Below are 26,662 nucleotides of genomic sequence, written 5' to 3' on the forward strand. Positions count from 1 at the left end.
GGGAGAGCAGGGAGTAATAATAGACAGAGGACAGCAGAAAAGGGGCAGAGTGAGAGAAAGACAGGCAAAGCGATAAGGAAGAAAGGAAAGTAGGACGGTGAGGAGATGAGAAATTGGACTGAGGGGGTAATATAAGAGCTACAAGATTGAAACTGGACAAGGGGGAAAGTGAGATTTGGTGATAGCAAGAGAGTGTTGGGGGTGGCGCTGGGGTGGTGGCGGAGGTGGTGGGGCAAAAGCAGAAGGAGGAGGAGGAAAAGGAGGAGGAGGAGGAAGGGGGCTCTATACTGGAGGATGGGCTGAAGATAGCAATGCTTATTTCCACTTTAGTAATCCTGGGACTACGAAGGGCAAGCAAGGGGAAGATGGCATCAGGGTGTCAGGGTGGTAGGTGGAGAGAGGAGTAACTTACGGGTAGTAAGGGTAAGAATAGAAGTCCCTTCTGATTAGCATGAAGGAGGAGGAAAGGAGAGAGACAGAGAGTGAGGAGAAAAAAAAGAGAGGTGACTATGGTTTATCAAGATGGGCATCAGAGAGATAAATGAAGATGCTCAGTGTGTTGGAATGTTCTCAGCAAGCCATCATGAAGCAGGACAAAGAGTTAAGAGGTGGAGAAAGGTCACTGCACAGCAAAACTCATCTCTGGATCAACTACATGTTAACATTAAAAAAGCTTTTGTGGCTCCAGAGGGAGATGTGCAAAATCTGATGATTTGCCTTTAATGGTTCCAGCCTACATTAGCTGCTGATAGCATAACACACCTGAATCCCTGTACCAAACTGTTGTCAGTCAAGTTGCATTGTGGGTAATGTTGGTGCCAGATCTGAACACGGAAGAGGAATGCATGGAATAAAAAGGATGATATCTCTGAACTGTCCATCGTCTGACAGTGTTATAGTTTACTCTTGTGTTGTGGTGATCAACTGTCTCGTTAACTTACACTTTAGAGGAAATTTCAAGTGCTTTCATCACTTAGGTCCTTTCTACTTTCATTTCAGTGTCTATTGTTGACACAGTCCACCAACCTTTATCAAGATGGAGACAGACATTCAGTGTCTGATGTTAAGCTGCATCAGACAGTAGGAACTATTAAACTTGAACCTGGAAATGGACTCATGTAAACAAGTAATTGTGTCTGATGAAGCAGACGGTTGCTTGCACCTCCACTTGCAGAAAGTCTTTAAATAAACATCGGCAAGTTTGAAACTCTTTCAGAGCTGAGTTTTCGGTGTGCAGAGTCCTTTCTCCATTTTCTGATTTTTTTTTTCCCATTTCCTGCACTGCAGGCATCCTGCTGAATATTCTGCTGTGCATGGGATCTCTGATTTTACCTATTGATTACAGAACCAAAACACATTAACATACAGAGTCTAACTTTGTACATGCAGAGGGACAACATTTTGTGGCTAAATATAAACACGTCTGCGCCTTTTGCCCCCATGTGGCTGTCTAGCTCCTATTGTGCCTGCTAGATTGGCCCACTGAATCTTATCAGTCACTGCCTTCTTCCAGACATCCACATTCATTCTCCTTCTATTCTCTGTGAGAAAATTCCTCGGGGCGGAGGAGTTCCTCCCTCAAAAAAAAAAAGCAAAAACAACCTTCCTAACCAATTACTAGCCCATCCACTGGCACCTCACAGCTGCTCGCCTCATGTAATTGAGTGGGCAATGGAATAACATGCCCCTTGATGAAATATTTCACACTCAGATGAGTGTTCCACCATCGCCCAGCAAGCGAAGGAAGAATACACTGCAGGTGCGATCGACGACAGAGGTAATTTGCAGGTGGAAAGCAGCCAACGATTCCGGTGCGAGCAGGCTGCATTTGAATGTGCTCAGCCAACACGCAGACCTTGAAATTAAAAGATGAGATGAAACACAAAAGCTTGGCTGAGGCAGCGGTAGAAGAGTTTAGGATTAATGCTCTACCATTCCACTAACTCTGGTTGTAATTCACTCTCACTGCCAAATGCTTTCCTCAATAGACCCCGGCTGCCAAGTGGGATAAAGATAAATTTACTCCTTTGGATGGGCTGTACAGGAACAATAAGACTTAAGACGGTAAATGTTTGACTGTGGAAAGGTCTAACCCGTCTCACATCAACCGGCCAGCAGACACGCGGACATTGTCGCAGCCACTCACCCCTTCTTGACGATGATGACGATGGCCCCCAGGAGAAGAATGAGGACCACCAGACCGCCGGCACAGGCCCCAAGGATCAGACCCATGTCCTCTGCATGCTGGGAAACCTCCAGAGCCCGCTTAGAGTCCTTACAGGCAGCTGTACACCAGGAATGACAGAGAGGTCAGGAAGAGGAAGAGACAAAGACTGTGACTGATGTCTGTTCTAAATGAAAAAAACAAACAACAAGATGCTACATGTAGTGGTTTGATGTCAATAAGTCATTGTCACATTCATTTTAGCATAATTACCATAAACAAACAAAGCTATTGCCAAGAAGATTGGCAGCCTGTGCTGGTCTTGATACTGTAAATCTGCTTTGGTGGAAAGTCTGCTGGATGTTTCAGAGCAATTTACTGCAAAAAAAACAAGAAGCGTGTGCTGATCTTTTACTACAAAAAGAGGCTCAGTGTTCACACCCAAACCACCAAAAAATATATATATATATTTTCTCACTTACCCGCAGTGGAGGTTTTTATAAAGCCATGTGAATAGACTTGGTTTTATTTGTCAAGGTTTTGAGACAGAACGAAAATTTCTGCCTCCACCCCAGAGAAATGGTGGTGAAAGGAGTTTAGTTTGTTATCACTGGGCGGCCCAGAGGAGCCAGGCCTCTCCTCCGTGAGTGTTTTATACCTGAAGCCTAAATTCGTTTCAGTAATTTCATATTTGTGTATTGTGTCAGTTAATATCCTGCTTATGTCTTTTGCATAGGTATTTACTTAACACTGATGTAAACTAAGAATGCTGAGGCAGACACCCTCATTACACACTGCACTTTGTGGAGTTCATAGGCAGCATCTGCATGTCTAGACAATACTGAAGGGAAGTGAGAAAATACAGTTTTTCCTTTTTCTTTTTGGAATTTAAATGAATTTGAAATGAAGTTTTCACAGTTTCTGTTTCTATGTGAAAAATGATGAGTAGAGATTCTACAGCTGTGTCTAAAATTACTCAGTAGCTACCAGCATGGTGAACAGTAAACTGAGACTTCACACACTTCTTCTACACACTTGTATTACCATGCAAAGCCGCAGCACACTTAATCACTAGAGGCTGCACAATAAAGAGCTCACTCGACAGTATCAGAAAGGGCTTGAACGCTATTTCAATGCGCTGTTATCAGCGACATGAGCTTCTACAAAGGAGACTTGAACATGTTGGGCTTGGGTAAGACAACACCCAGCTTATCTTACCAAACTGATGGATTCAGGCAACTATCCCCCCTCCCGCCCATATGTCACAGTCTCAGTTCATTGCCATCTAAACTAGCCAAGAGCATGAAATCCTCCTCTCTATGAATCATCCGGGCTCCCTGTTGTGTTTTGTCCAAAGGTGAAAAATAGCTATTAAGATTGAATGAACTGAAGGATTATTATTACACTTCTGGCAGCATGCTATTTATTAATAAGCCACTCTCACTGATGAGAAAACAAATAAGCCAGGCAGTAAAAACAAAAACGCAGAGAGATACAATCATTTAAGGGTCTCAGGCCTGTCTTGGCGAATTTGGCAGCAAAAATGAACTGGATAACATCTGTAGTTAAAGGAAAAGAAGCTTCATGGTGGAGTTACTGCCTTTTATAGGAGACTGAAAAGAGAAGAGAAGCCTTTACAGTGAGGCAGAATGCTGAGTTTGGCTTGATAAGCTGTGGACTGGTGGTGACTATAGCTCCTGGCAGACAATACAGCCTGACAGACTTGCCGTAATCACACAAATCACGCTGGGTGAGTCATTCCGCTTTTAGGGCCATATTTAGAAATTGGCTATCACTGTAAATTTCATTGCACCAAAAAAAAAAAAAAAAAAAAAAATCCAGCAGTGGTCACGCAGGGGAAATCCAGAGGAGAGGATGGGTAAAGATAGTCGGTAGCATATTTCATCAAAATTCATCATGTCTCTGTAGTGCTCTGCAATTTACCAGGACAGACACGCTGTATTATTTTGGTCACAAAGAAAAGAAGACGTAAGTATACACAGACTGTAAATTAAAAAAAAAAAAAAAAGAAAAAAACAAAACTGCCCAGTGCAAGAAAATACAGGCTGGTCCCTTAACAGGCTTTGAAGAAAGCTGGAATTACATGTACTATACGGGTCCACTTTGGTAAATTCAGTGTAGAGTACAGCTCCACAGCACTTATACTACAAGTGCAACAAAAGTCATGTCACACTCACAGCTCTCCTGCTATGAGTCTCCCTTACAATTTACTGTACCTCGTATCAATTTGCTCCTCTCTATGCTCCCATTGCCTCTGCTGCCATGTTTCGTGATGGATACTAATACTATCTGTAGAAATTATTTATGGAACAGCAAACATCCCAGTATAAGCTAACCCACTCTGACCAGAATTAGACATATGGGTGAAATTTCCGTCCCCAGCTTTAAACTCTATCACTGGATGTTTAAGTCAGATATATAAAAACTTGACTCGATTCATGACCTAATCTTCCATGGCTTTCTATTGAGAGGGTATTAGATCTGAGATTTAATTTACTCCAATGTGAAACATAAATTACTTTGTCCTCTCTGGGGGTGGCACTGTGGTGCAGTGGTTAGCACACAGCAAGATGGTTCTAGGTTCAAACCCAATGACCGGGACTTTTCTGTCTGGAGTTTGCATGTTCTCCATGTGTTTACAAGGGTTCCCTTCAGGTACTCCAGGTTCCTCTCACAGTCCAAAGACATGTAGATTAGGTTGACTGGGGACTCTAAATTGTCACATAGTAGGTGTGAATGTGAGCGTGAATGGTTGTTTGTCTGTGTATGTCAGCCCTGTGATAGACTGGTGAACCCTGCCTCTCACCCAAAGTCAGCTGGGATTGGCTGATTTGGTTATACTTATTACTGTTACAATGGAACCTGGAGTATTTCATTTATTTATGTATTATTTATTTTGATACTATATATATATATATATATATAGTTACTTATTTTTTGCACTTTTTTCTCTTTTCTCCTTTTTCTATGTCTTCATCCTTTTCTTTTGACACATGCATTGCAGTGATGTAACACTGTACATTTTTTTGTACGTTTTTTCTGTTAAAAGCAATATTTGCAAACATTTAATTTCAGCTCAAGACAAATCGAAAAAAGTAGAACCAACTGCAATCAATTAGTGAATAAAGTATTTGCAGATAAACTCTATGCAGCAGAATGATTATGGGAAAATGTAACTATGCTGTTAGACTTATTAAGTCTCTAGATTTGTTGCCTGGTGAAAAAAAGTAGCTAAAAAGGTCTGAAAATTCGATAAAGCTAGTGCTACGTTGGCCACACTGCCTGTAAACGCAACGCTGCCTGGTGTCTCTATAGTTGCGATAAATAAAGTATAAATAAACAATTTGACAATTTACGGTTTGATGCGATTCCATTTAGCCGTCACACAGATTTTAAGCAAAATTTTAAAATGCTGCAAAAACCGAAATGTGAATTTGATGCTTTTCTGCTGGCACGGCTGGCATGAATAAAAAAAAACTCCTCTGCTCGCAGAATGGAGAATCTTTCAAGATAATTCGATTTGTAATGAACATGTTCTCATTGTTCTTCAGTGTCAGCTAATGTTGGCTGCATTTCATCTGAGGACGACAAAGACAAAGAAAAGCGCCCAGGTGGCGCAGAGAAAGAAAACCACTCGCCCACCACTGCGGTGGCTTGGCCAGGCGCTCCGGTGAACACAGCTGGCAGCATCTGTGTGTGGGAAGCTGGCGAGAGGAAATGAAAAGCAGCCAGGGACGGTCTTAAGAGGACCTCTGTGCCACCTCAGAGGGAACTGCGGGAACATCGGCGTGTCCTCTGGGCCTGCCTGCCACAGTCGTATACCTGTATGCACAACTACAGTAGAAAATGGCTTCTATAAATATGCCTGCAATCCACCTCCCCTACTCTACTTACATGACACGCTGGCAGACAAAAGTAAGGCAGGAGTCTTTGATGTCATCGCACTTCAGATAAGAAAGAGTTCAGGGAGAGGAATCCAATTTAACTGCCACCTTTCTCAAGAGCACTACAAACTTCAGGCACAATTCAGCAGGGAGGATGGGGGAACAACTCCATTTCACCCTCCGTCTGTCTCTCTCTCCCCTATTGTTTGAACTGAGAGCCTTCTATCTGTGTCTGTCTCTCAAGCAAACACTCCTGGTCGCTTCCTCTCTCAGGAAAAAATGGAAAAAAAAGAAAAAAAAAGAAAAGGAAACGTTGCCGCATTCTGGATTTCAAAGCCATCAGAGCCCAAAAGGGGTTTGCCAAATGTCAGTGTCAGTGATTCAAGAGAAACAGAGTGAGAACACGGATGCATGTTTGCTTTCACCTTTCCTCCGGTGTCTCTGTTGAGGAGAGATTGGCACAGGGGCTTCCTCCCTGCAGCACCCAAAACAACACTAAATCCATGTCAAATCCCTTAAGTAGCAGGCCTGATCCAGGATAACTGCTGAAGTCTCTGACATGCACCCTGTACCACATAGCTGAAACCACTGGAACCACAAAAAAATTCCTACAGTGGTTACGATTACCTGGAGAATCATAACTTCACCTATTCAACATCACAGTATGCTAGAAAGGTAGAAAGGAAAAGACGAGCGGTGGCCTCTGTCTCACCCCGGTGCTTCTGCTATCGTGGAAGCATTTTCAGGAGTCCGGCTTTTTATAACCTGCTTCTTATTTTCATACTCTCATTACAATAGCTAATGATAGCATTTTTATTCAGCAGCTTAATTGCTGAGACATGGGGATACGACATTGTAAGACATGGCTTAACAAAGGGGTCCATTGGGCAACCACATAAGCAGACAGGTGTTAAACGAGTCCCCAATATAGTGTTATTATCTTATCTGCTCACTATTATCATTATGATCCATTATAATCTTCCAGTCCATGTGACTGCGAACCTGAATGTGTGTGAAAGGCAAAAACAATAGGATCTATCGCAGCCACAACGTTGCTGTGAACAATACAACACAAATCTTACAGTTCCAACTGAGGGAAGATGATAACTGTAAAGTTCAATTTCATTTTCACCTCACAATAAGTGGTTTAGATAAAAAGGTTTTACCGGAGACTTGCTAATGTATCTGGCCCGGAACTCCAGTTGTAAAGCTGTAACTAAGAATCCTTAGATCCCGTATCTCAATAATGAAGCTGATATGTGAAATATTAATACTTATCAGGCTTTAAAATGATAATCCTCGGTTGATTTGGTGGCACCTGTGGTTACTGGTAAGTGTTAATAATACAGGGTTCTGTTTGAGACGACATCTGTATCGACCACTGGGGGCAGCAAATGCGTCTTGAGCAACTACTGTCAGGAAACAGAAGGAACTCGTATACAACTCATATCCATTTCATGGATTTATTAAGAGAGCTGGAGATGGTGCTGCCGCAGCCGTGATGGCAATTTGTCCCAGAGGCTATCTATGGTATTAAAAAAAAAAAAATCTCCTGTGGTCCATCCATTTTCCCCACACACCACCATTACAAAACAGATGTCTGTAAAACAGGAAGCTTCCAACTGCAAACAAGCCCAGTTATGACTCTTTGTACTACACATTTTTAAACTCATGGAGGTTTTTACATTTGCAAAACTTTCCCAGAGCCCCTGGGCCCAAGTCAATGGGCCAGACGGGAACGCATGGGCAGGGCCAGAAAGAGTACTGTGTATGTGCAGTGGGAACAACACGCACAATGCCAAAGCAAACCCAGAAGCCAGGATACTTTTTTTGGCTTATGCGCTCAGCAAGCAATTTTAATTTAAGCGACCAATGCCATCTTGAAATCTGGTATCCAGTTCTTACAATACATCCATGATTAGTTTAGAGAGCGCCGAACAAACCGTGGACTTTAATAAAGACGACTTGAGAAAACAGTCAATAATGTCATCCAGTCTGTGCATGTGCCATTCAGAGTGAAAGAAAGGAGAGAATGTAAATACACTGAGTAGCTATTGCTAAAAAAAAAACTCTGGCCATAATAGTTTCAAAAATGGGGGCTGACATATTGAAAACCTTTAACAATCCAGAAAGCTGAAGTCCTGATGTCTTCCTTAGTGCTAGCTGGAGCTTACTATCACATTTTCTGTGGTAAACAGGTGCCAATGTTTAAATCTTCTTCATCTAAACCAAAGTTAAACAACAATTTATCTTCAACCATGTACAAAAAAAATAAATAAATAAAATCTACATCCCGCATACAGCTTGTGGTAACTTGGTTTCTTCAAAATTAATATGTATGATCTCCTCCAGCAATCTCTTCTAATGTAATATTTCCATTTTCTCCCCTCTAATATCTGTAGTTCAAAAATATCTACATTCAGTCCTCTGCAGCAAAGTACTGCTTTCACTCTGTCACTTCATCCAATATGTGTAAGTGTCATAAAGCTGAAGCTCCACCTGCACTGAAAACAGACCCCCACCTCTCTGTACTATACAGTAGCTTACAATGTGAAAGTACAAGGACGGACCACAACATAGCCTTTGTGATCGCCATGTTTAAGGAATACTGGTGTATAATTAATTTGACAATAACATAATGATGTGAAAATCATACATGTAGCACCTTCATGACTGAAAGAAAAGAAAGAGTTACCTTTGCGAGCAATCCGGATACAGTTTATTCTGGTTTCCTGTGAGTGAAAGAAAGAAAGAAACAGTGGGTTAATTCACTTGGATTGGTACCATGGACACACAATGATTATCATGATGGGAAAAAAAAACCCCACCACAGTGTAACTTCATCATGTGTCAGTCTGTTGAAATCCACAGCCTTGTCTGAAAGCTGCAACACAGGTGGCTGTGTATGTCAAAGTCACCCAGACCTTTGCTATGTGGAGGAAATAATTGAAATGTCCACGCGGAAGACATCTCCTTGTGATACGAGAGACCTCTGCTCGCCCCTCACCCGGGTCCCCTGATTGGCTCTGACTGCCAAGACCCCCCACCCCTCCCGCAATCCATATCCGAAAGACAGAGGGGCATGTTACCAAATTTTTAAGGCAGCAATTATGCTAAATCTGCGCTTTGAGATTGGAGTCAAAAACCTTTCACCTGAAACAGCTGCCAAATTACCTGTTTTAATTGGAAATCCATTTCAAGTGTATTCTCATCTCCTCTCATCTCTTACAGTGACGGATAAGTCATATTTACCCACCCAGGGGTTATTAAAGCAGCAGCAGCTAGTCTGTCTTGTCCTCTGTCAAGGTGGGTTTTTGGCCTCTCTCCGAACAGAAACACTGATGCTCGTCAAAGTAGCAATTTAATGCAACCGAGCCTCCCATCTTGTTAAGAGGAGGGATTTACAGTACACTGAAGAATCCCCATCCCTGGGGTGGATTTCAGCAGCATTTTATCAAACCTGATTCCACTATTAGATTTGCTTATCATATATAAATCCTTCCTAATCCCTTACAAAATCCATTATGGCTCAGCTTTCAGTGTTTGTAAGTAAATAAAGTTATAAATAATGAAAACGCACAGATTCAGTGGAGATACGTGATCGCGTTTTGTCGTCTGATAGACAGAAGCACCACGGTTGTGAGTGGCTGAACTAATTAATGTTCACAACCTGAAAATAAGACGAGCAAAATGAGACATACAGCGTTGAATAAATGCATCCACCACATTGAAATAACAGTCCTGTTACGGTGAACGTGTGAGCAGACAGGCAACATTAGTGTTCCTTTGTGTTTCTGTCCACCTGACAAATGCCAGTCCAGTATTCCCTCTCTTTTAGCTGATCTCTAGCAAATCCTGAGAGAAATATCTGGCTCTTTAGCTGCTAAATGCTCCACCGTGTTCACCAGCTGCTCTCTAACTTTGTCAGCTGTTCAGCTGTGAGCAGGAAGTGTACAGTGGGTTACAGAGCAGACAAACCAAAGAGCTTTTACACACTAAAACTCCTCGTTGAGCTGATTGGAACTGTTGAACTTGTATTTTGCTTTTCTGTCTTTTTCTGTCTTCTTCTTCTTCTTCTTCTTCTTCTTCTTCTATTCTTCTCCTTGCTAGTTTAGCCAGTTTGGGTATGTTGTCAACCTAGAACTGGATCAAAAACCGAACCCAAGCCTTCCTAATTCATACACCAGTGAATCCACCAAGTGAAAAACTAGGAAGAGAAACAAGTAACTACAGATGATGAGTAATGATAAATGCAACAGAGGGTTGAAAGGAAAAATATCAGCATGTTGTTATTTTCACTTTTAGTGTAATAGATAGCAGTAATCTAGAGAGCCAGATGACTCCTGCAGACATGATAGAGAGAAAAATACTTGAAATGTGTGTGTTTGTTTCCTGCTTGTGTGTTTCACAAGAAAAAACTGGCTGCACCAATCATGCATCTTTCAAGCCCCACTGAAGGCATATCTGCCAAAGCAATTACTGTTTCAATTCAACGGCAGCTCATGGTCCATAGTAAGCCTTGTACATCTAATCTTTCCAGGGTAATTGTCAAAATAATTTGTTTTGGGGTTTTTTTTTCCTTCCTCCCCGAGCAGCCCATCTCTCCTGAAACACAACTATAGTTTAGATAATAGATTGGAGATGAAAATGTTTGTGGGACAAAAAAGAAAATCATCAACATTATACACACATTATAATATTTGGTTTGTTGCGATGACTGATTTGTGCCTCAGAGCTACTGAGCCAACAGAGCTTTTAATTTGGTCTTGAGGGGAGAATGTTCACAAATGGTTCTCCATGATGGCAAAGGTTCACCTCTGATTTCAGAATCTAAAGGGAGAACATTTGAGTCAGACACACAGCATGTTGGTCCTGACCCGACCCAGAGGCTTACTGTTGGCCTTCCTGATTCTGGAAGCCCACCCACAAGCACTCAGAGGAAACTGGGTGCATCCTCCGAGGAGCCAGGTACTGATATTTAAATGAGAACCTGCAGGTAGGCAGGCACACATCAGCTCCATATGTGCATAATGATTTACAGAACATTTCCACTGCATCTGTGCACACTGGCCAGCACATCCCCCATTCATGCCTCAGTTCCTTTTCCAGTTGCTAAATGAGTTCCTTTTCAGATATTTTCAAGCCTGCGAGGCAGAGACTCTCCCTGAAGAAAAAAAGACTTTTAAAGTTTTTAAAGCGCTTGAATGTGACAGAAACTGACAACTGGACGACTGCAAATAATGCAAGAGTAAGATTCATTTGGCCACTTTGCTTGTGTGATGTTTTTCAAGTGTTTTGAGGGAGAAAGACGGACTGCCGTTTTTGTTTCACTGAGCAATGATGCAACAGTAACAAGTCTGAGATTTACCAGTGGGAAACCGTAGACCCACAGCCATCCTAACAATGAATAACATACATCTGGAAATAAATAAAGCTTTGTTTATGCAGAGGACTGTTTCCGCTCTCACAGGGCCTCCAGCACACGGCCTTCTGACTTGCTCAACACAAATCCAAACTAACTGACAAGGTTGCTAAAACATAAAAGCAGCATGTCTGAGATCCAGAAACAAAGGCCTTGTCAGGCATCTGAAGACATCTTACCCCTCTGAAGTTGCTGGTGGCCTGAAAATAGATGAGGTAGTTCTTGGTGGGGTCTAGCGGGCTGTTCCAGTAGCCGTTGTAGGTGTGGTTGTCGCCCACGGTGAAGGGCGTGGCCTCGGGCAGGCTGCTGGGAGCCAGCTCAGCTGTGTAGTAGTGTGGAGCCCCTTTGGCCTGAGCCTCGCTGTGGGAGTTTGGTGTCGGGAAACAGTCGACGGTGCCGAGCTCCCTCCTCCTCACCTGGCGGGTCCCGTCCTCTTCCACCACCACCACCTGGTAGGCACTGTAAGATCACAGTGTGGGGTTAGGTACTCCAAACCAGTACAGAGTCTAATCACATTAAACTACTGTAATTACTCAATATACAGTCAACAGTCTTAACTCAACTCTGCTTCACTACCTTTTTTTGGGGCTTTCATCTAATGGTCTTTGTTAGCAGATGGAGTTTGTTCAGTTTCCATCACACAGCTTAAGTAGTAAGCCATCGCCATGACAACTATGCAAATTCCATCCACTAAGACTGCACTATAGGAAAAGTGGGACTACAATTAAGATTACTGACTGAACTGCTCCACGTCAAGGTCAAGAATGTATTTTCACACTTAAAGAGGAAGTTTGTTTTTGATGCTCTATCACCTGTGACGTCAGTTAAAGGTAAATTCGCTGATATAACACTGTGCAGTTATATGTTAATCAATTGATGAAGTCTAACAGTGGAAGGTCAAAGAATCAGACAGGTTGCATAAAAAAAAATTTGATTAGATGATTAGATGTTTACTGTTGTAAACATCCATCAAAGTGAGTGATAAGTTTACCATTTGTCTTTGTTTTCTCTTCCAAATAAGTCTGGCTAACTTATTTCTGGATCTCAAGTAATTAACTTGGTGAATACAATATTCTAATTAACGACAGGAATGATGGCCAAAACAATCAACAAACAAACTCAGATCCAACTTATATGAATCCACAGTTTCTCTTTTAAACAGTGATTCAACGCTTGTAACAGTTTCCATTTTACAGAGGGAAAAATAAATTAATGTTTTGTATTACAACAACTTCAATTACAATTTAAGAACAAAGAACAAACAGAACGCTGAAGGGAAAAAAAAAAATTAATCATAGCTGGAATACTGCCTTCATTTGATGGAAGATACCACAAAATACAAAATAACAGTTTTAGGTTTAAAAATGAAATTCTAATTACATGTGGTTTAATAAAGATTTTTTAAAAATGATACTAATTCATTATAATAAGCCCATTGAATATTTTTATTGCTGTTTTAATTCTTATGCGCATCTTAATATATGCACTACTATGGCACCAAACACGACAAATTACAACTTCAAAATGAAAAATTCTATTCAATAAAAAAAATAAATAAAATAAAATAAAATAAAATCCAATACTGCACTGTTTGTCTATCTCGCTAGCTCATGCCACAGATCTCTAGAGACTTCAATATTCATGGCTGCCTTTAAAGTTAGATCTCGTTTTGTCTGTCTTTGATTGGACCTCACCACTCATGCTACACAATATGTATTTCTGTTTACATTGCTGTATCGTTGACCTATGGAAATTTGTTCCATCACAAACGAGTTGATGTTTTCCAGTTTCCAGTGTTTCTAAAAACCCAGTGCTTTCATTTTTCTCAAACCCTGATTCTCGACTGAAACTGTGAGTGTGGCGCTCGTTACAGTGGCACAGCTGTCATGCAGTCGACATATGACTGGCTGTCATTCCAAATCTGTCTGACACAAGTCAGGATTCAGGATAGAAGGATAATGGTCAACTTTTTATTTATGGGGTTTTATGGGAAATTAACACTTCATTCATTCTGTATAAAACTGCTTCTTCATACACTGTACTTAAAATGGCTTCTGCTATACTACAAGCCTACAGAACTATCTTCTGCTCCTCTGCCGAGCTCTTTTTGACGGCAGCTATAAATATCACAGTGCAGGAGAGCACTGAATGAATGCTGGCGTAGGAGTGAAGCGTGTATTAGTTGTACCTGACAGGAGCCCCTCTCCCTAGTGCAGGGCGCAGCAGCACGGTGATGGTGCTCTCCGACTCACTCAGCGGAGAAGGGATGTCTTCATAGTCAAACACTGGGGCTGAAAAAAAGAATCAGAAAAGGGAAAACCACACAGACGAGTTAAGGCAGAGTCAAATAAGTCAAATTGCTGTCGATGAAAAGCAGAATCATGTTAGGTATCTAACGTTTGTATTTCCTGGTAAAGATCAAAACTGTTCTGTTTAGATTTGAGAGGTTAAAAAGTCGCACAGCTGCAATGCTGATTGGATGTTTTTCTAATCTATCCACTGTTATATGAAGAGATACAGTGTGCTGTCTTTATTCATTATCCACCCATGTCCTCCGTGTTCTGTAGTGTGCAGAGGCCTCCCACACAGTACCATTGACTGATGATAACTAGAAACAGCAGCCAAATACAGAGAAAACAAGAGGCCCCTTATAATATCATTAGGACAGATCTCAAAGCTGCACAACCTCAGAAAAGCTCTGGGGACAATGAGGTTGAGTGTTCCCATCTCTGTTTACTACAGGGAGTGAATTAACTGGAGTATGCAGTGAAGCAAATGGCCATCCTGGTACAACAGATGAACTGAGATAAAGAGAGTCTGGAGTGGAAGTGGAAAAGTTTCTCTTTCTGTTTCTGAGGCAGGCCATTAATGCTCGGTGTAACCTGTCACCTGAAAAACACAAACGCACACTTGCACACAACAGCTGAGGTCTGCATTATACATAGCGGTGTCGAGGAGCGTTTCAGCTAGTGCATGTTAGGTGGTTAAATCCAACATGAATTATGAAAAGACTAATAGTGCCACGTTACACTTTCATGCTTGCTACCAAATCGGTGCAGGAGCCGGCTTCCCTCTGGGGCTTTTCTGACAGCACAGCCAGAACAGAGCATGTGATAGGTTGAATTGTACACCTAGACAGCTGTGAGCCCACACAGGCCACCGTCTAAACCAGATGGAACAGGTACAGACAATAAGAGGGGATGGCGAAAAGGATGCATTATCTACGGTGTCACAAAAAAAAAAAAAAGACTCTAAGGATTCATTTGGTAACATGTACTGTACATCATTTAGATCCTCCAGAGCCAAAAGGTACTTTTAATCGTTTTATTTTTAGAATGTTAAGCTTTATTTACAGAATAAAAGTCAGTGGAATAATGTAGTCACTAACTGGCAAAAAGGTTCCTCAGACTAAATGATAACCCATGTCCGAGCATTCTGATCTGACACCTTTACCTGTGTTTTTGAACTTATTTTTTCATTGCTCATCGATTCAGAGCAGCTACCAGGGAGAAAAGAAGCTTAAAACCAAAGCAATTTGTGTGCATAACCTACTTAATTTCACTCCTGCATTAATAAATCAATAATAATAATAAATCATTAACAACAGCTGATATTTCAACATATTTTTAAGGGCTGTCAAAGACAAAACAAGAAAAAATGCTGCTCAACAGGCAAACAGGCTAAATCGACGTATATCCACATATCATAAATAAATAAATAAAGTTCACTTACAAACACAGCTTCTCTAATTTCTGAGCTGTTGTGTTGCCTCTGAATGGTAAACACGGTGATGTTGGCTGAACAAAGCTGTTTTCAGCCGAACCATTCAAGCTGAACATTTGTGTTCTACTCCAATTCAGGTCTGCATCAAACAGATGCAATGCAGGTCTGAAAGCTGTTTGGCTGAAGGAAAATGAAGATAATTTGTATAATCTAAAAGTATATGAGTGATTTAATCCAAAGGCTCTTCAAAAGGAGGGAATTACAAGTCATTACTTACTCCTCTTTGCTATAGTGGGTAAGTGCTTTGAGCAGAAACACATTTTTGTTGGGAAAAATACTTTTTTTTTTTTCTTTGAAGTGGTGTTATCGCATTGACTGAATTCTGCATGATCGCTACACATTATTAAAATATAAGCACAGTGTGTCATTATGGGACTATACGAAACCATACTTTGAGCACACTTTACACTCCTGCACATACACACAACTGAGCCAACCACAACAGCTCAAGGGCTCACCGGAGATGTTGGTGGTGATCTCGGTGAGCGCCGTCTGGCCAAACCCTTTGTTAGTTCGGGCACGGACTGACACCAGGTAGGTGGTTCCAGGGTGCAGGCCAGAGAACATGTGGTAGGTCTCATTCCTCAGTTTGGACACTGTACGGCGAGGACCCGGCACATTAATGCCCGGGTCTGATGACTCGATACTCTGGTAGCTGATCTGGGAACAGGGAAAAGATGCCACTGGATTAAAATAAGAACAAGAGTCTACAGCCATACTAGTAGCTCTGAGAGGCTGTACTGCTGCATGTACATGCTAACACATGTTCTGAATTACAAATCTAACATGCTGATGTTTAGAAGATATAATATTAGCATGCTAACATTTGCTAAGTAGCACTAAAAACAACTGAGGCTGATGGGAATGTCATTAGTTTTTCAGGTATTTAGTTACAATTTAGACCTGATGGTGGAGCAAGAGGAAAAGTTAGAGGATCACCAAAATTATTACAATTCATCCTGAGCAGGACATAAAAACTATACCAAATTTCATGGCAAGCCATTAAGCCATCAGTGTCTGTACAAATCAAGTTTAGCAGATGTTGAGATATTTCACAGTTGCTGGCACAAGAGGAAGGTCGGAGCATCTCCAGAGTTGTTGGGATTTATCCTCTGGAGATCATGAATATGTACAAATTTTCATGGCAATCCATCCAATATTTGTTAAGATATTTCTGGTAAGACTTAACCGACTGCCTAACGCTGACACTCCTACAGCCAGACTGATAGCATGGCTAGGAAAAAAAAACTGAAACTCACGACAAGCTTTTAAGTTCATGGAAATGATCAAACTTTCAAAAATTTCAAAGTTAGATTTTCAGCTTTCACTCAGCATCTGTTCAAATTAGGTCACTGTAAGTGTTCCCCAACATTCACCGTTCTCAGACCAGAACCAATCTTGCTGTATAAGCCTGTAGAGTAGATACAGTATCTTTGATGTGCTTTACACAGCGTATATTATTCATACTACCTGGAAGATTGAATTTCAATGGCATTTTATTTAAAGACTCTCATGAGAAACACCTCTCAATTAATCTTAGGACTACTGCAAAAAAGATGTCATCTCTTTGCTCAGATCTAATAAATCTTATGCTGCAGCTAGCCACTGATAATCAGACTCGGGTAAATTCTCATTTTATCCTTGTACAGCACCTCTGGCCGGATTTTACACAGTTTTTCTGGATTAGTTGATAAAGTAAAAACAGGTGCTGAAAATGACAAGTATGAATGAAGACCGGTATGATGTTGTTGTTTTTGTGTTGTCATTTGATAAATGTGTTTAAGTCTGTATATCAAGATTCATAAAACTGCAGAAATCAACCAGGCTGGTTATAAAATTGCCCATTCCTCATTCTAGTGGCGTGTCCTCAGCCATTCCTAATTTTAACTTTGTACTTTCAGTGTAGCGTGGTGGCTCTCTAGGATAAGACTTCAGCCCTCCTGTGACCCTGAGCAGGATAATCATTTTTAAAAATAGATGAATAAATGGATGGATGACATATCTGTTATTGATTAACTCATAGTGGGGCTGCAGGAGATGACTCATGAGGGTCAAGATGATTGCTCTTGCCTTCTTTAGTATGATAACTGTTCTCTTTTTATTATTTATAAGCCTTTTTAATAATGTAACCCATCCCCTATTTTTTCATCCTCTCTTCACAGGTTTTATGGGTGATGCAGGTGAGACCAACTCCTTTATGTGATGTTGAAAAAGTCCCCTTTTAAGCACTGTACATTAGTAAATTGTATATTAGAATGGCTGACCAATTTTAGCACATCACAGTACTGCAGCACATTTATAGAGGACCATGATAAAAACGGATGTTTCTTTCTGTTTAAACATATTTTTTTCTGTTTTAAATTTCCAAATGGCTGCACTGTATTTAACTACCTTTCCTCAGAAAGCTTAGAAAAAAAACAACGGCACCATACAACACATCCTGTACTACATATATTTGTTTTATATTACCTATGTTTGGTTTAAAAAAAAATCAAAAACTGTTAATGCAAATGTTTGTGAATATATAAGGTATAAGAATGGGACTTGTAGCAACATTCAGACAAAGAAACAAATAGTTTCCTCATATTTTTTGTGCCAAATAATGCTGCTGTGTTTGCAGTTGCATACAAAGTGGAGAGACACAGGTAGGCGCAATTCACCCACAGTAGCAAGAAGTGATGTGAAGACACCTTCACACAAGTTCAAAATGTTTAAACTCATCCCTGGGTTTTGTGAGCCCGCCTCACAAGTTTACAGCTACGAGAGGAAAAAGGATTTAGACTGGAGGGAAATTACAGAAAGAACTGGAGTCACACAAGCACACACCCACACAGACACATTCCCATACACATAGTGGGTGTGTCTGTTAGTATCTAGCTTAACGTTACAACTAATGTCTGTACTGTTGGTACACTGGTCCAGTTGTAATATTAGTGCAAATGACGCAATATGAAAATTAGCTTCATTTTCTGTGTGGACGCGAAGCAATATCCACACAGGTTTTCTCAAAGGGCCGTGGGGGTCGGTGGAAATGGTGTGGAGTTTGTGGCGATTAAGTAAGAACAGGTGTTTTGTATGCACTCCAGTTACAAAATAAACAACCTGTGTTGCTGCGATGTTCAGTTTGTAAAAATGTTTCAATCGATGGTGAAGTTTTGTGCTTGCAAACACAGTATAATTTGTCAAGGTTGTGTGAGGGCCAACAGGCACCGTCCCCATATATGGTGACAAACAAATATTGGCTGAAGTATTATGATCAGAGTTCTGGCTCTCAAACAAGTTTATTGGCATAAATCTCAAAACTCCTGTATTGTTCATGCTCTATTGTACATCCAGAACAGTGGCAGTTTGGAGGTTAGGGGCAAGGGCACTTCATCTGTATGCGGACCAAGGTTACAGCATCACTCAATTCTCTGCCAAGTTCCTCGCTCTCCAAGCTTCTGCTTGTGAATGGAAACTAGTTTCTCTCCCCATCAGGCGCCCATGTGTTAGGCCAGAGTGGGTCTTCACATCTACTGACAGAAAAAGCTCCAAAACCCATACTACAAAGGTCTATGGCTAATATGTGGCCATCAATAATTAATTAGAAACATTTAAAGTTGCCCCCTTGTGGAGGTATCTCTTAGGCAAATAAGTAATTAGAATGGTTGCCCCCCATGTAATTACAGCCCGAAGTCTGTGCCTCAGCTTCATTACCATATGAACATATACAGTAAATCCCATGAACTGTGAAAAGTGGGTCCTCCCCACTCTAGTGGCTCAGCCTCATGTGTGCTACCAGCATCTGGGCAAGAAACAGGAAAAACAAGCCTGGGGAAAATCAGAGAGGGGGAGCAGTACAGTGTTTAAAGCGTGCAGAGGAGACTTTCCTTAAATTTAAGACATTACACTGAAGGAGGATGAATAAAATAGATATTGGCAAAGGGGAAAATAACATCCTACACCTGGAAAGGATTAGCGTGTGATGCAAAGGCAGCCGTATCATTGGGATTGTAGATTTTTTTGCATAACTAAGAAGGAATCCTACCTCGTACTGCGTGATGAGACCGTTGGGCTCGATGGGCTCCTCCCACTTGAGGAAGATCATGTCATCGAGTGGGGTGAAGGTCAGGGACTCTGGAGCGATGCCGCCAGGAACTGCAGCAGGAGAGAAAAACAACCTTCTCTGAAACAAACACTCCGCTCCAGTCTCAAGTTAATGGACTCTTGTACAGGCATGCCAGGGGGTAAAAACACCTCTGACAGGACGAAAAAGCACAGGGCCAGGCAGGGATGGAGGACGACGAAAAAGAAGGAACAGTGAGACAGAGAAGGGAAGTGATGAAAGGAAACTGTGGAGCAGTTTTCTCCCAACCCTCAGGATGAATTGAGATTCTGGCTTCTACGGTCTGATAACAGAGCACCATGTCTTGGAGGATGACAGTCGATTTTTATTCTTCAGCCTTACTGACAAAGAAACAGCAAAGTGATCCAACCTATGAGCTGACCGAGTACCTCTCTGCATTTATTTGGCTTAATGAGATGCATCTTCTTAAAGGTGTACAGCTAGTTTTTCAGGGTCTGAAGTGCAGGACAGTTTACTAAGTAGTTCTGAGATTGCCCACAACAGTCCCAGTTGGATTGTTGGCTCTGGTGCTCTCTGGTAATATTGGTAATATTGGTGATATTAGTCCTCTAGAATTAAAATGTCTCAAAATGAGAATTAAAAAGCTCTAAATCTGAGAGAGCCAGAGAGTTTTAAACAATATGTAACTATGTCTGATTGAGTTTTGTGCAGAAAAGTTAAAAAAAATGTTGATAAAATAGGTTTTGAAGTACCAGGTACTGTTTTCTCTGTTTCCATGGTAAGTGACTGACGTTGGGCTGAATAATGAGAGACTGGATTAAAAAAAAAACAGGTGCTCACCTGAAATAATTCCAAAATAAACTTGGCTACATCTATTTTTGAGCGAATCATATTTCCATTATAAAATCTAGAAACATTCAGGAAGTTGCAGGAAATGAAAGCTCGGGCAGAATGATGTGCTGAACAAAGTGCTTTGTCTTCTCACAGATGCACAAAACAACCTTTGCACAATGTTCCTTCTCTGTTAGAGAATAAAAATCATGGATTTCAAAGCCCACTTAAGTAAAGTGAGCTTTGAATTCATGATGTGAGTCTTTATAGAGGTGTCATGTCAAAGGGAAAAAAAAAAAGATAATTTTCTCACATTTAAAGGCCATTTTCATGTTATGGAAACTTGGCCCTTATTTTCATAGTTTAGTTCATCATTTCTGTCAGTTATCATAACAATGTTTTCACTAAGTGTTTTGCATCAAAAACACCAGTCGCACAATAATCCCTGACTAGTGTATCCCAGTTAACTGATCCATGTTATTTGAGGGTAAAACCAAAAAAGGAGCACACCTGAGATAACACAAATAACCCTTCATTCTACAGGAAAACATACAACTACACTAAGCACAGTAGGCATGGATGTATAAAAAGAGTACTCCACCAAACTAGCTAAAATTTAGGTCCTAAAACACATTGGTCCTAAAATCCCCCTGGACATTTAAAAAAGAAAACTAAAAGGATAAAAATCTTTGGCTGAGATAACGAGTGGGATACAGAGGTCTGATAAGATCATTTCTTCCCAGCTCCACACACCCACATTTTTCTCATCGTCCTCTGTTTGTGTGTTACATGGGACTGAATTATTGAATGCTATATATTGTAGGAGATAATATCAAACTCCCTTGACCTGCCTCTTTGCATCTGAAGCTGAGGTAGGCAAAGCACTGTAGAAGAAATTCCTGCTGTATCCATGAATCCTTGACAGCCAACTCTGCTTCCACCGAGCAGCAGGGACACAGCATACGCAAAGCGCTACACCAGTGTTTGATTGTTAAGCCCAATAGGAAACAGGCAGGAGGAACTGTCACCGGCTGTGGCTCAATTACTGTAGTTGTGAAGGTGATGGCGGCTCTCCATGTGACAGGGGGATTGGGGGCTGTCAGGTTGTCAGACTGGCATTCAGTGGCTCAAAAGCAAAACTTTCCATTGGTGCTGACATTCAAAATATCAAGTAAAGTGGGGGGAAGAACAATCAGGCTTGTTTTTTTTTTCCCTGACACATGTGTTTTAACTTGTCACTTCCTGACCAGTCAAATTGAATGAGTAAAATTAAAAAGACCACGCTACGTTCTGTCTGTTGTTCCATTTCTGTTAATGCATTTCCTTCTGGCTACAAGACAGAAATGTGTAGGTGCAGATAATTAGGTGCACTGTCTGTTTTATTCCATATCTCCTCCACGGCTTGGTATTTTCAAGTGTTGCTGTAAAACTGAAGGTAAAACAATAACTTTTTTTTTTTTAGCAGGTACTAAAATGCATTTTGAAGATGCAATAAAAAAAAAAAAAATCCTGCCAGTTTCATATCATCGCTGTCGTTCCCTCTCACTCTCTCCACTGGGTCAAGAATATCCCTGAGTGGCATTCAATTACACTGAAAAGTCTTGCTTATTCCACATAACAATAAGTGTTTGACCTTTTGTACTTCCACTCTCCGGGAATTTGCATTAGAATGTGCCTAATCTGCTGATGTACACAGGAAAATATTAATACAAAGATAAGCAAAATCATTTTAGCATTTTGCTACCGGCCATGGCCCGAGCTGATTGTTGTTCCACCGGTCTCCATTTAAAAGGCTGATCTTCCATTTAGTTACGCTGATCCAGCTTATTTTGTGAGTCAATATTTGTGTTTTTTCGCTGGTGATGGATGACTAAAGACGTGGATTTGTGTAAGCAGCGCACAGTAATTATCTAAGCATGAAGGAGCGTGCATAGACAACGAGAAATTCAAGAAGTTCTGAGGCCTGAGCTGAGTAACTCTGACAACGCAGAGCTTTGCTGCATACATAAAAAAACATCCCTGTTCTACATAATGATGCTGCAGTTGCACAGAGGTATAAAAAGAAGAAATGCACGCCTGATTTCAGCAAACCCTTGCATCTTTTTGTCCTGGTCTTCATTGAGTAAAATGAAACCACCCACTCACTGTCTTCTTCAGTCTGGAAGGTGACCTCTCTGCTTTCCTTCTTTCCTTCAGGGTTGGCCAACGCCAGCCGGACGTGGACCGAGCGGAAGGGTGGCAGGTCTCTCAGTGTGAAGTGAGAAGTGTTACGATCCACGGACAGGCACTCTCTGACAGTGGCGTTGTTCCCTCCGCTGCCCCCTGTCGGCATGGAGTAGCGGTAGCACAGGGACAAGGTGTAGGTGTGGCATCGGGTGAGGTTGTAGCCCAGGGGCTCCCACTGAAGGGCCAGCAGCCGTGGCTGGATCTCTGTGGCCGTCAGACCCCGCAAAGCACGCATGGGCTCTAGGAGGGACAGAAAGAAGGAATTATTTCAGTACAGTGCAAACAGTGACTTCATGTTCAGCAGCTTCTGTAAAGGATACCAACGGTGTCAGAGAAGAAACGCTGTGAGGAAGAAGCTCAGTGACAGTATTTTGTTCTTCAGTTCTTGTAAAGAAATGTTCAATCTAAAAAAAACAAAGCTACATTTGGTAAACTGGGCAAATCAGAATGCAGATTTATCATAACTAATACATTTTAGATAACCAGTGCACCTGCTGGTGTGTATTATAACTTTAACTTTTACATTTAATTTAGATTTTTTTTTTAAATTTTGTACATTTTGAAGAGAGTATTAGCAATATTGTAAGAAAAATGAAAGAAAATGAGGTTTGTGAACATCCGCTAGTTGCAAAATTTGTTGTAGTCTCTCGTGTCATTGTTGTAATATGACAACCACACTCAAAACTGCTGAGTTGTACCACATTGTGCACATTCCATTTCCTGTTGAAGACCATGAGATGTGGTCAAAAACTAGTATGCACATGTTGAGTTGAGATTATTTTACCTACTTATACCGAGGTAAAGAATGAACTTTCATGCAAAATTGTCTTAAAGCAGGTTTAATTAATTATTTTAGCCACATGGTGATAGTGTGACGAGCTATAAACATAATATCATGGTTTAAAATTGTTAAGGTAGCATGGTAGCAAACAGTCACATTTCAGTGGCGTCGAATCAAAATCCTTTCAGTTCTGTCATCTCAACTTTGTGACTTGATTGATTGATTGATTGACTGATTGACTGATTGATTGATTGACTTTATTGTCTACCTCAGTAGAAATTTGTCTTTGGCTTCTCCTAAAGTACAAATACAAAAAAACACACTACACTACATCCAACATTTTCAACACAGGCTGCTGCAGGTTGTATAAATACCAGAGAGCAAATCTTATAAAGTAACTTTATACCTGATGCAGTCCTTCTGTGTTCACTGCCTGTACAGCACAGGGAATAAAAGACTTCTTGCATATGTTCCTGCTGGCCCTTGGGGCTCTGAACTGACAGCCAGAAGGGAGCAGCTCACACTCTGAGTGTAGTGGGTGTGAGGCACCTGCAATTATGTGTTTAGCCTTCCTGTGTGCAGAACACAAATATATAGCAAAGTTGTTTTTGTGACTTGCCAATCAGCTCCCATGTTAACAATTTTGGAAAGCTTGTTTTTGTTCTTCACACGAAAGTTGCCGTACAAAGCTGTTAAATAATAAGGTGCTTTAAAGCAGGGTCATGTCTTGTATCACTTCAAGTATGTGCTGGCTAACGCCAAAGCTCCTCAGCCTCCTGAGTACAAAGAGTACAGGGAGGATGTTACTGGTTCCTTTTGGTTTTGTTTCTATTATAAATTCTGTTATTTTGGCCACGTCCATTTCCTGTTTACTCTCCTGACACCAGCCCTGCAGTACAGTGAGAGGGCTGAAGCAAGCCTGCTCATGTATGGCATTATCTTTCAGGAGACCAACAAGGACCATGATGAGAATACTTGAACAGTTTGACATTACTGATGTGAACAGTCATTTCACTCGTGTAAATGAAAAGCAGCAGTGGAGACACCACACAGCCTTGTGATGCTCCAACAAGCTCATTTGAGTGGACCCCGTTCTTCAAAACTCTCTAAGGACGATGAGACCACCATCCACATTGTTGTAGGTCCTGCCCTATTCAGTCCACCACAGTAAGAGTTGCGTCCTCTGTCCCTCTGTGTGATTTGAAAACAGACTGGAGGTAGTTGAGCTGATCCCCAGCAGAGGACTTCAGATGAATGCTGACTACTCTCTCTATACACTGAAAGTGAGGCGAGTGCCACTGGTCTAAAATCTGTGAAAGATTTTGCTCCAGACACTTTAAGCACAGGTCTTATTGTCCTATTTTCCACGAGTGTGGAAAAATACAACCGTCAAGCAGAGTCTGAGACAACAGAGTGAGAACCCCTTTAAGCTGGTGATAGCATACTTTAAGCACCCTCCCTCTCAGGCCCTGGGGCTTTGCTGGGTCTGATTTTGGAGAGACATGGCTATTTCTCTCTGAGATATCTGGTTCATAGCTGCCTCTCTGATTGCAGATAGCACTGCAGCCAGATCTCGGGTCTCTCACATCAAACCGTCTACGTCTAAGTGATGTGTAGCATCATTAGCAATTTCAGCACAGTCTGCCATATTCACACTTTGCTGTTTCCTTTCTCTGCCCATCAATGCACTGAGCCCCTCCCATGTTTGCTTTGCAGTACCTGCACAGAATCTTTGCTCAGTCTTGTTCTTAAAATCTGCTGCTAAATTCTCCTCTTTGTTCAGCAGCTAGTCACTTACTTTGTCTGTCTTCTGTCCTGTGCTGGGCAGTGTAGTGTACAGTGGGATTTTCAGAGCACTGTGATTGAAAACAGCTGCCTGTTGCTGCTGAAATGAAACTGATGAGAGAAGTGAGTGAACCCAAACATTACTGTCACGGGTCATTAAATCAAACAAAGAGCTAAAACTTGCTAAAGTTCTATGTAGAGCTAAAGTGAACTGAGATGAGTTGATGATAATTCTCTGTGGATTCATCTCTACAAGTGACATCACACATTGTTATTGGAGCCATTAATATAAAAATATTGATTATTTTTTTACACTCAGAAATGAACCATATAATAATCAACATACAGTTAATAAACAGCTGTCAGTGTGTCCTGGGTGGAGTGATTTTACATCAGGGGTTACCCAGAGGTCAGTGTGATACAAACTCATAGCCAGAGGCTGATGAAGGAGTCGTTGACCCACAAGATGAAGTCAGAGAGCCTTGGGGTGATGTTCCCGAGTTAAGTAAGACAGAGCACGAGATCAATAGGTGGATTGATGCAATGTCTGCATCTATGCAAGTATTGCTCCGGTCAACAGGGATTTATCTATGGACTTACAATCCCGCCATCTCCCATCGTTGTGAGCTCTGACTGAAAGAATGAGTTCACAGATGCAAGTGGTCAAAACCAGCATCTTTCTCATGGTACCACATCCTCATCCTGAGGGGCAGGGTGAGGATTTCCAAAAGGAATATGGAGCAGAACCACTGTTCTTTTACAAAGAAGAGAGCCTGCTGAGACGCTTTGAACTTCTTAGTCAGGATGCTTCCCTGTGGAGGTAATCTGGGCACGTCCAACTGGCAGGAGACCCAAGGGCAGACCACAGCATACTGGAGGGACTGCATATCTCATCCAGCCTGTGACTGCCTTGGGATTTCCCAAGAGGATGTGTCCAGGGGAGACATGTGTCCGTCTGCTTTGCTGCCACTATCGCATGGACATGGACAAGGAGGAATACTGATGGGGAAACAATCGCAGCTGACTTTCTTGACTTACAGTTTGAGGTTATAGAGGAGTGAAACAGAGAAATCAAACTGCTGGAGGAAGTAGAAAATAATGCAGCATTCTTCACTCCCTTCACCTCTAAAGTGAACAAAGTTCAGTGGGAGATCAGTCCATGGCCCCGGTGGAGAATCGGACGTGAAAGGACGATGCCTAATTACTGCTGTCGTGTGTGAATGTTGTGATTGCAGATGCCCATGTCCCCGTCACACAAAATGTCCAGTTTCAAGCACACGGGGGGGTTATTTCTGTCCCGTAGTCTGGCCTGGATCTCCAAGTGTACTGCTGAGACATCAGATGAAACGAGGGGAGGGCAATGCCTTCATCGTGGCATGGACTGGCAGCCCTGCTGCATCACTAAACATAGATCAGAGCTGCTACGAAAATTAATGAAGCAATGTCACGGAGGAGACATCGGCTCCGAGGGGACAGAGATGAGACGCAGAGGGAAATGTCTCAAGAGTCTCTGTTGATTCGAAAGATGTTTGCTCTTTCCAAAGGGTGAGACAGGCAGAGTTCGGCTGATTTGTGTTTTCACAGCCGACACCAACGCAAGCTAAAACTTTCCCAGGGAACAGTATCAATCCATCATAGAGGAGTAAAAGAGGAATTTAAAAAAATAATAAATCATACTGTCATGTCAAAGGTGCATGAG

General features: G+C 41.5%; 1 protein-coding gene across 1 annotated transcript in view; it reads right to left on the minus strand.

Moving 5' to 3' along the window:
- Nucleotides 1-26,662, minus strand: part of ptprua (protein tyrosine phosphatase receptor type Ua) — a 172,320-nt gene that overhangs the window by 38,389 nt on the left and 107,269 nt on the right. Inside the window, exons 8-15 of the mRNA XM_041052949.1 lie at nucleotides 22,317-22,637; nucleotides 19,302-19,411; nucleotides 15,733-15,934; nucleotides 13,680-13,782; nucleotides 11,671-11,950; nucleotides 8,765-8,801; nucleotides 2,147-2,285; nucleotides 413-442 (exon numbers count right to left, since the gene is read on the minus strand). Of these exons, the coding sequence (XP_040908883.1) occupies nucleotides 413-442; nucleotides 2,147-2,285; nucleotides 8,765-8,801; nucleotides 11,671-11,950; nucleotides 13,680-13,782; nucleotides 15,733-15,934; nucleotides 19,302-19,411; nucleotides 22,317-22,637 (1,222 nt within the window). The remainder of the gene's footprint in view (nucleotides 1-412; nucleotides 443-2,146; nucleotides 2,286-8,764; nucleotides 8,802-11,670; nucleotides 11,951-13,679; nucleotides 13,783-15,732; nucleotides 15,935-19,301; nucleotides 19,412-22,316; nucleotides 22,638-26,662) is intronic.

Source organism: Toxotes jaculatrix, chromosome 13, assembly GCF_017976425.1.
Source record: "Toxotes jaculatrix isolate fToxJac2 chromosome 13, fToxJac2.pri, whole genome shotgun sequence".
Lineage (NCBI taxonomy): Eukaryota > Metazoa > Chordata > Actinopteri > Toxotidae > Toxotes > Toxotes jaculatrix.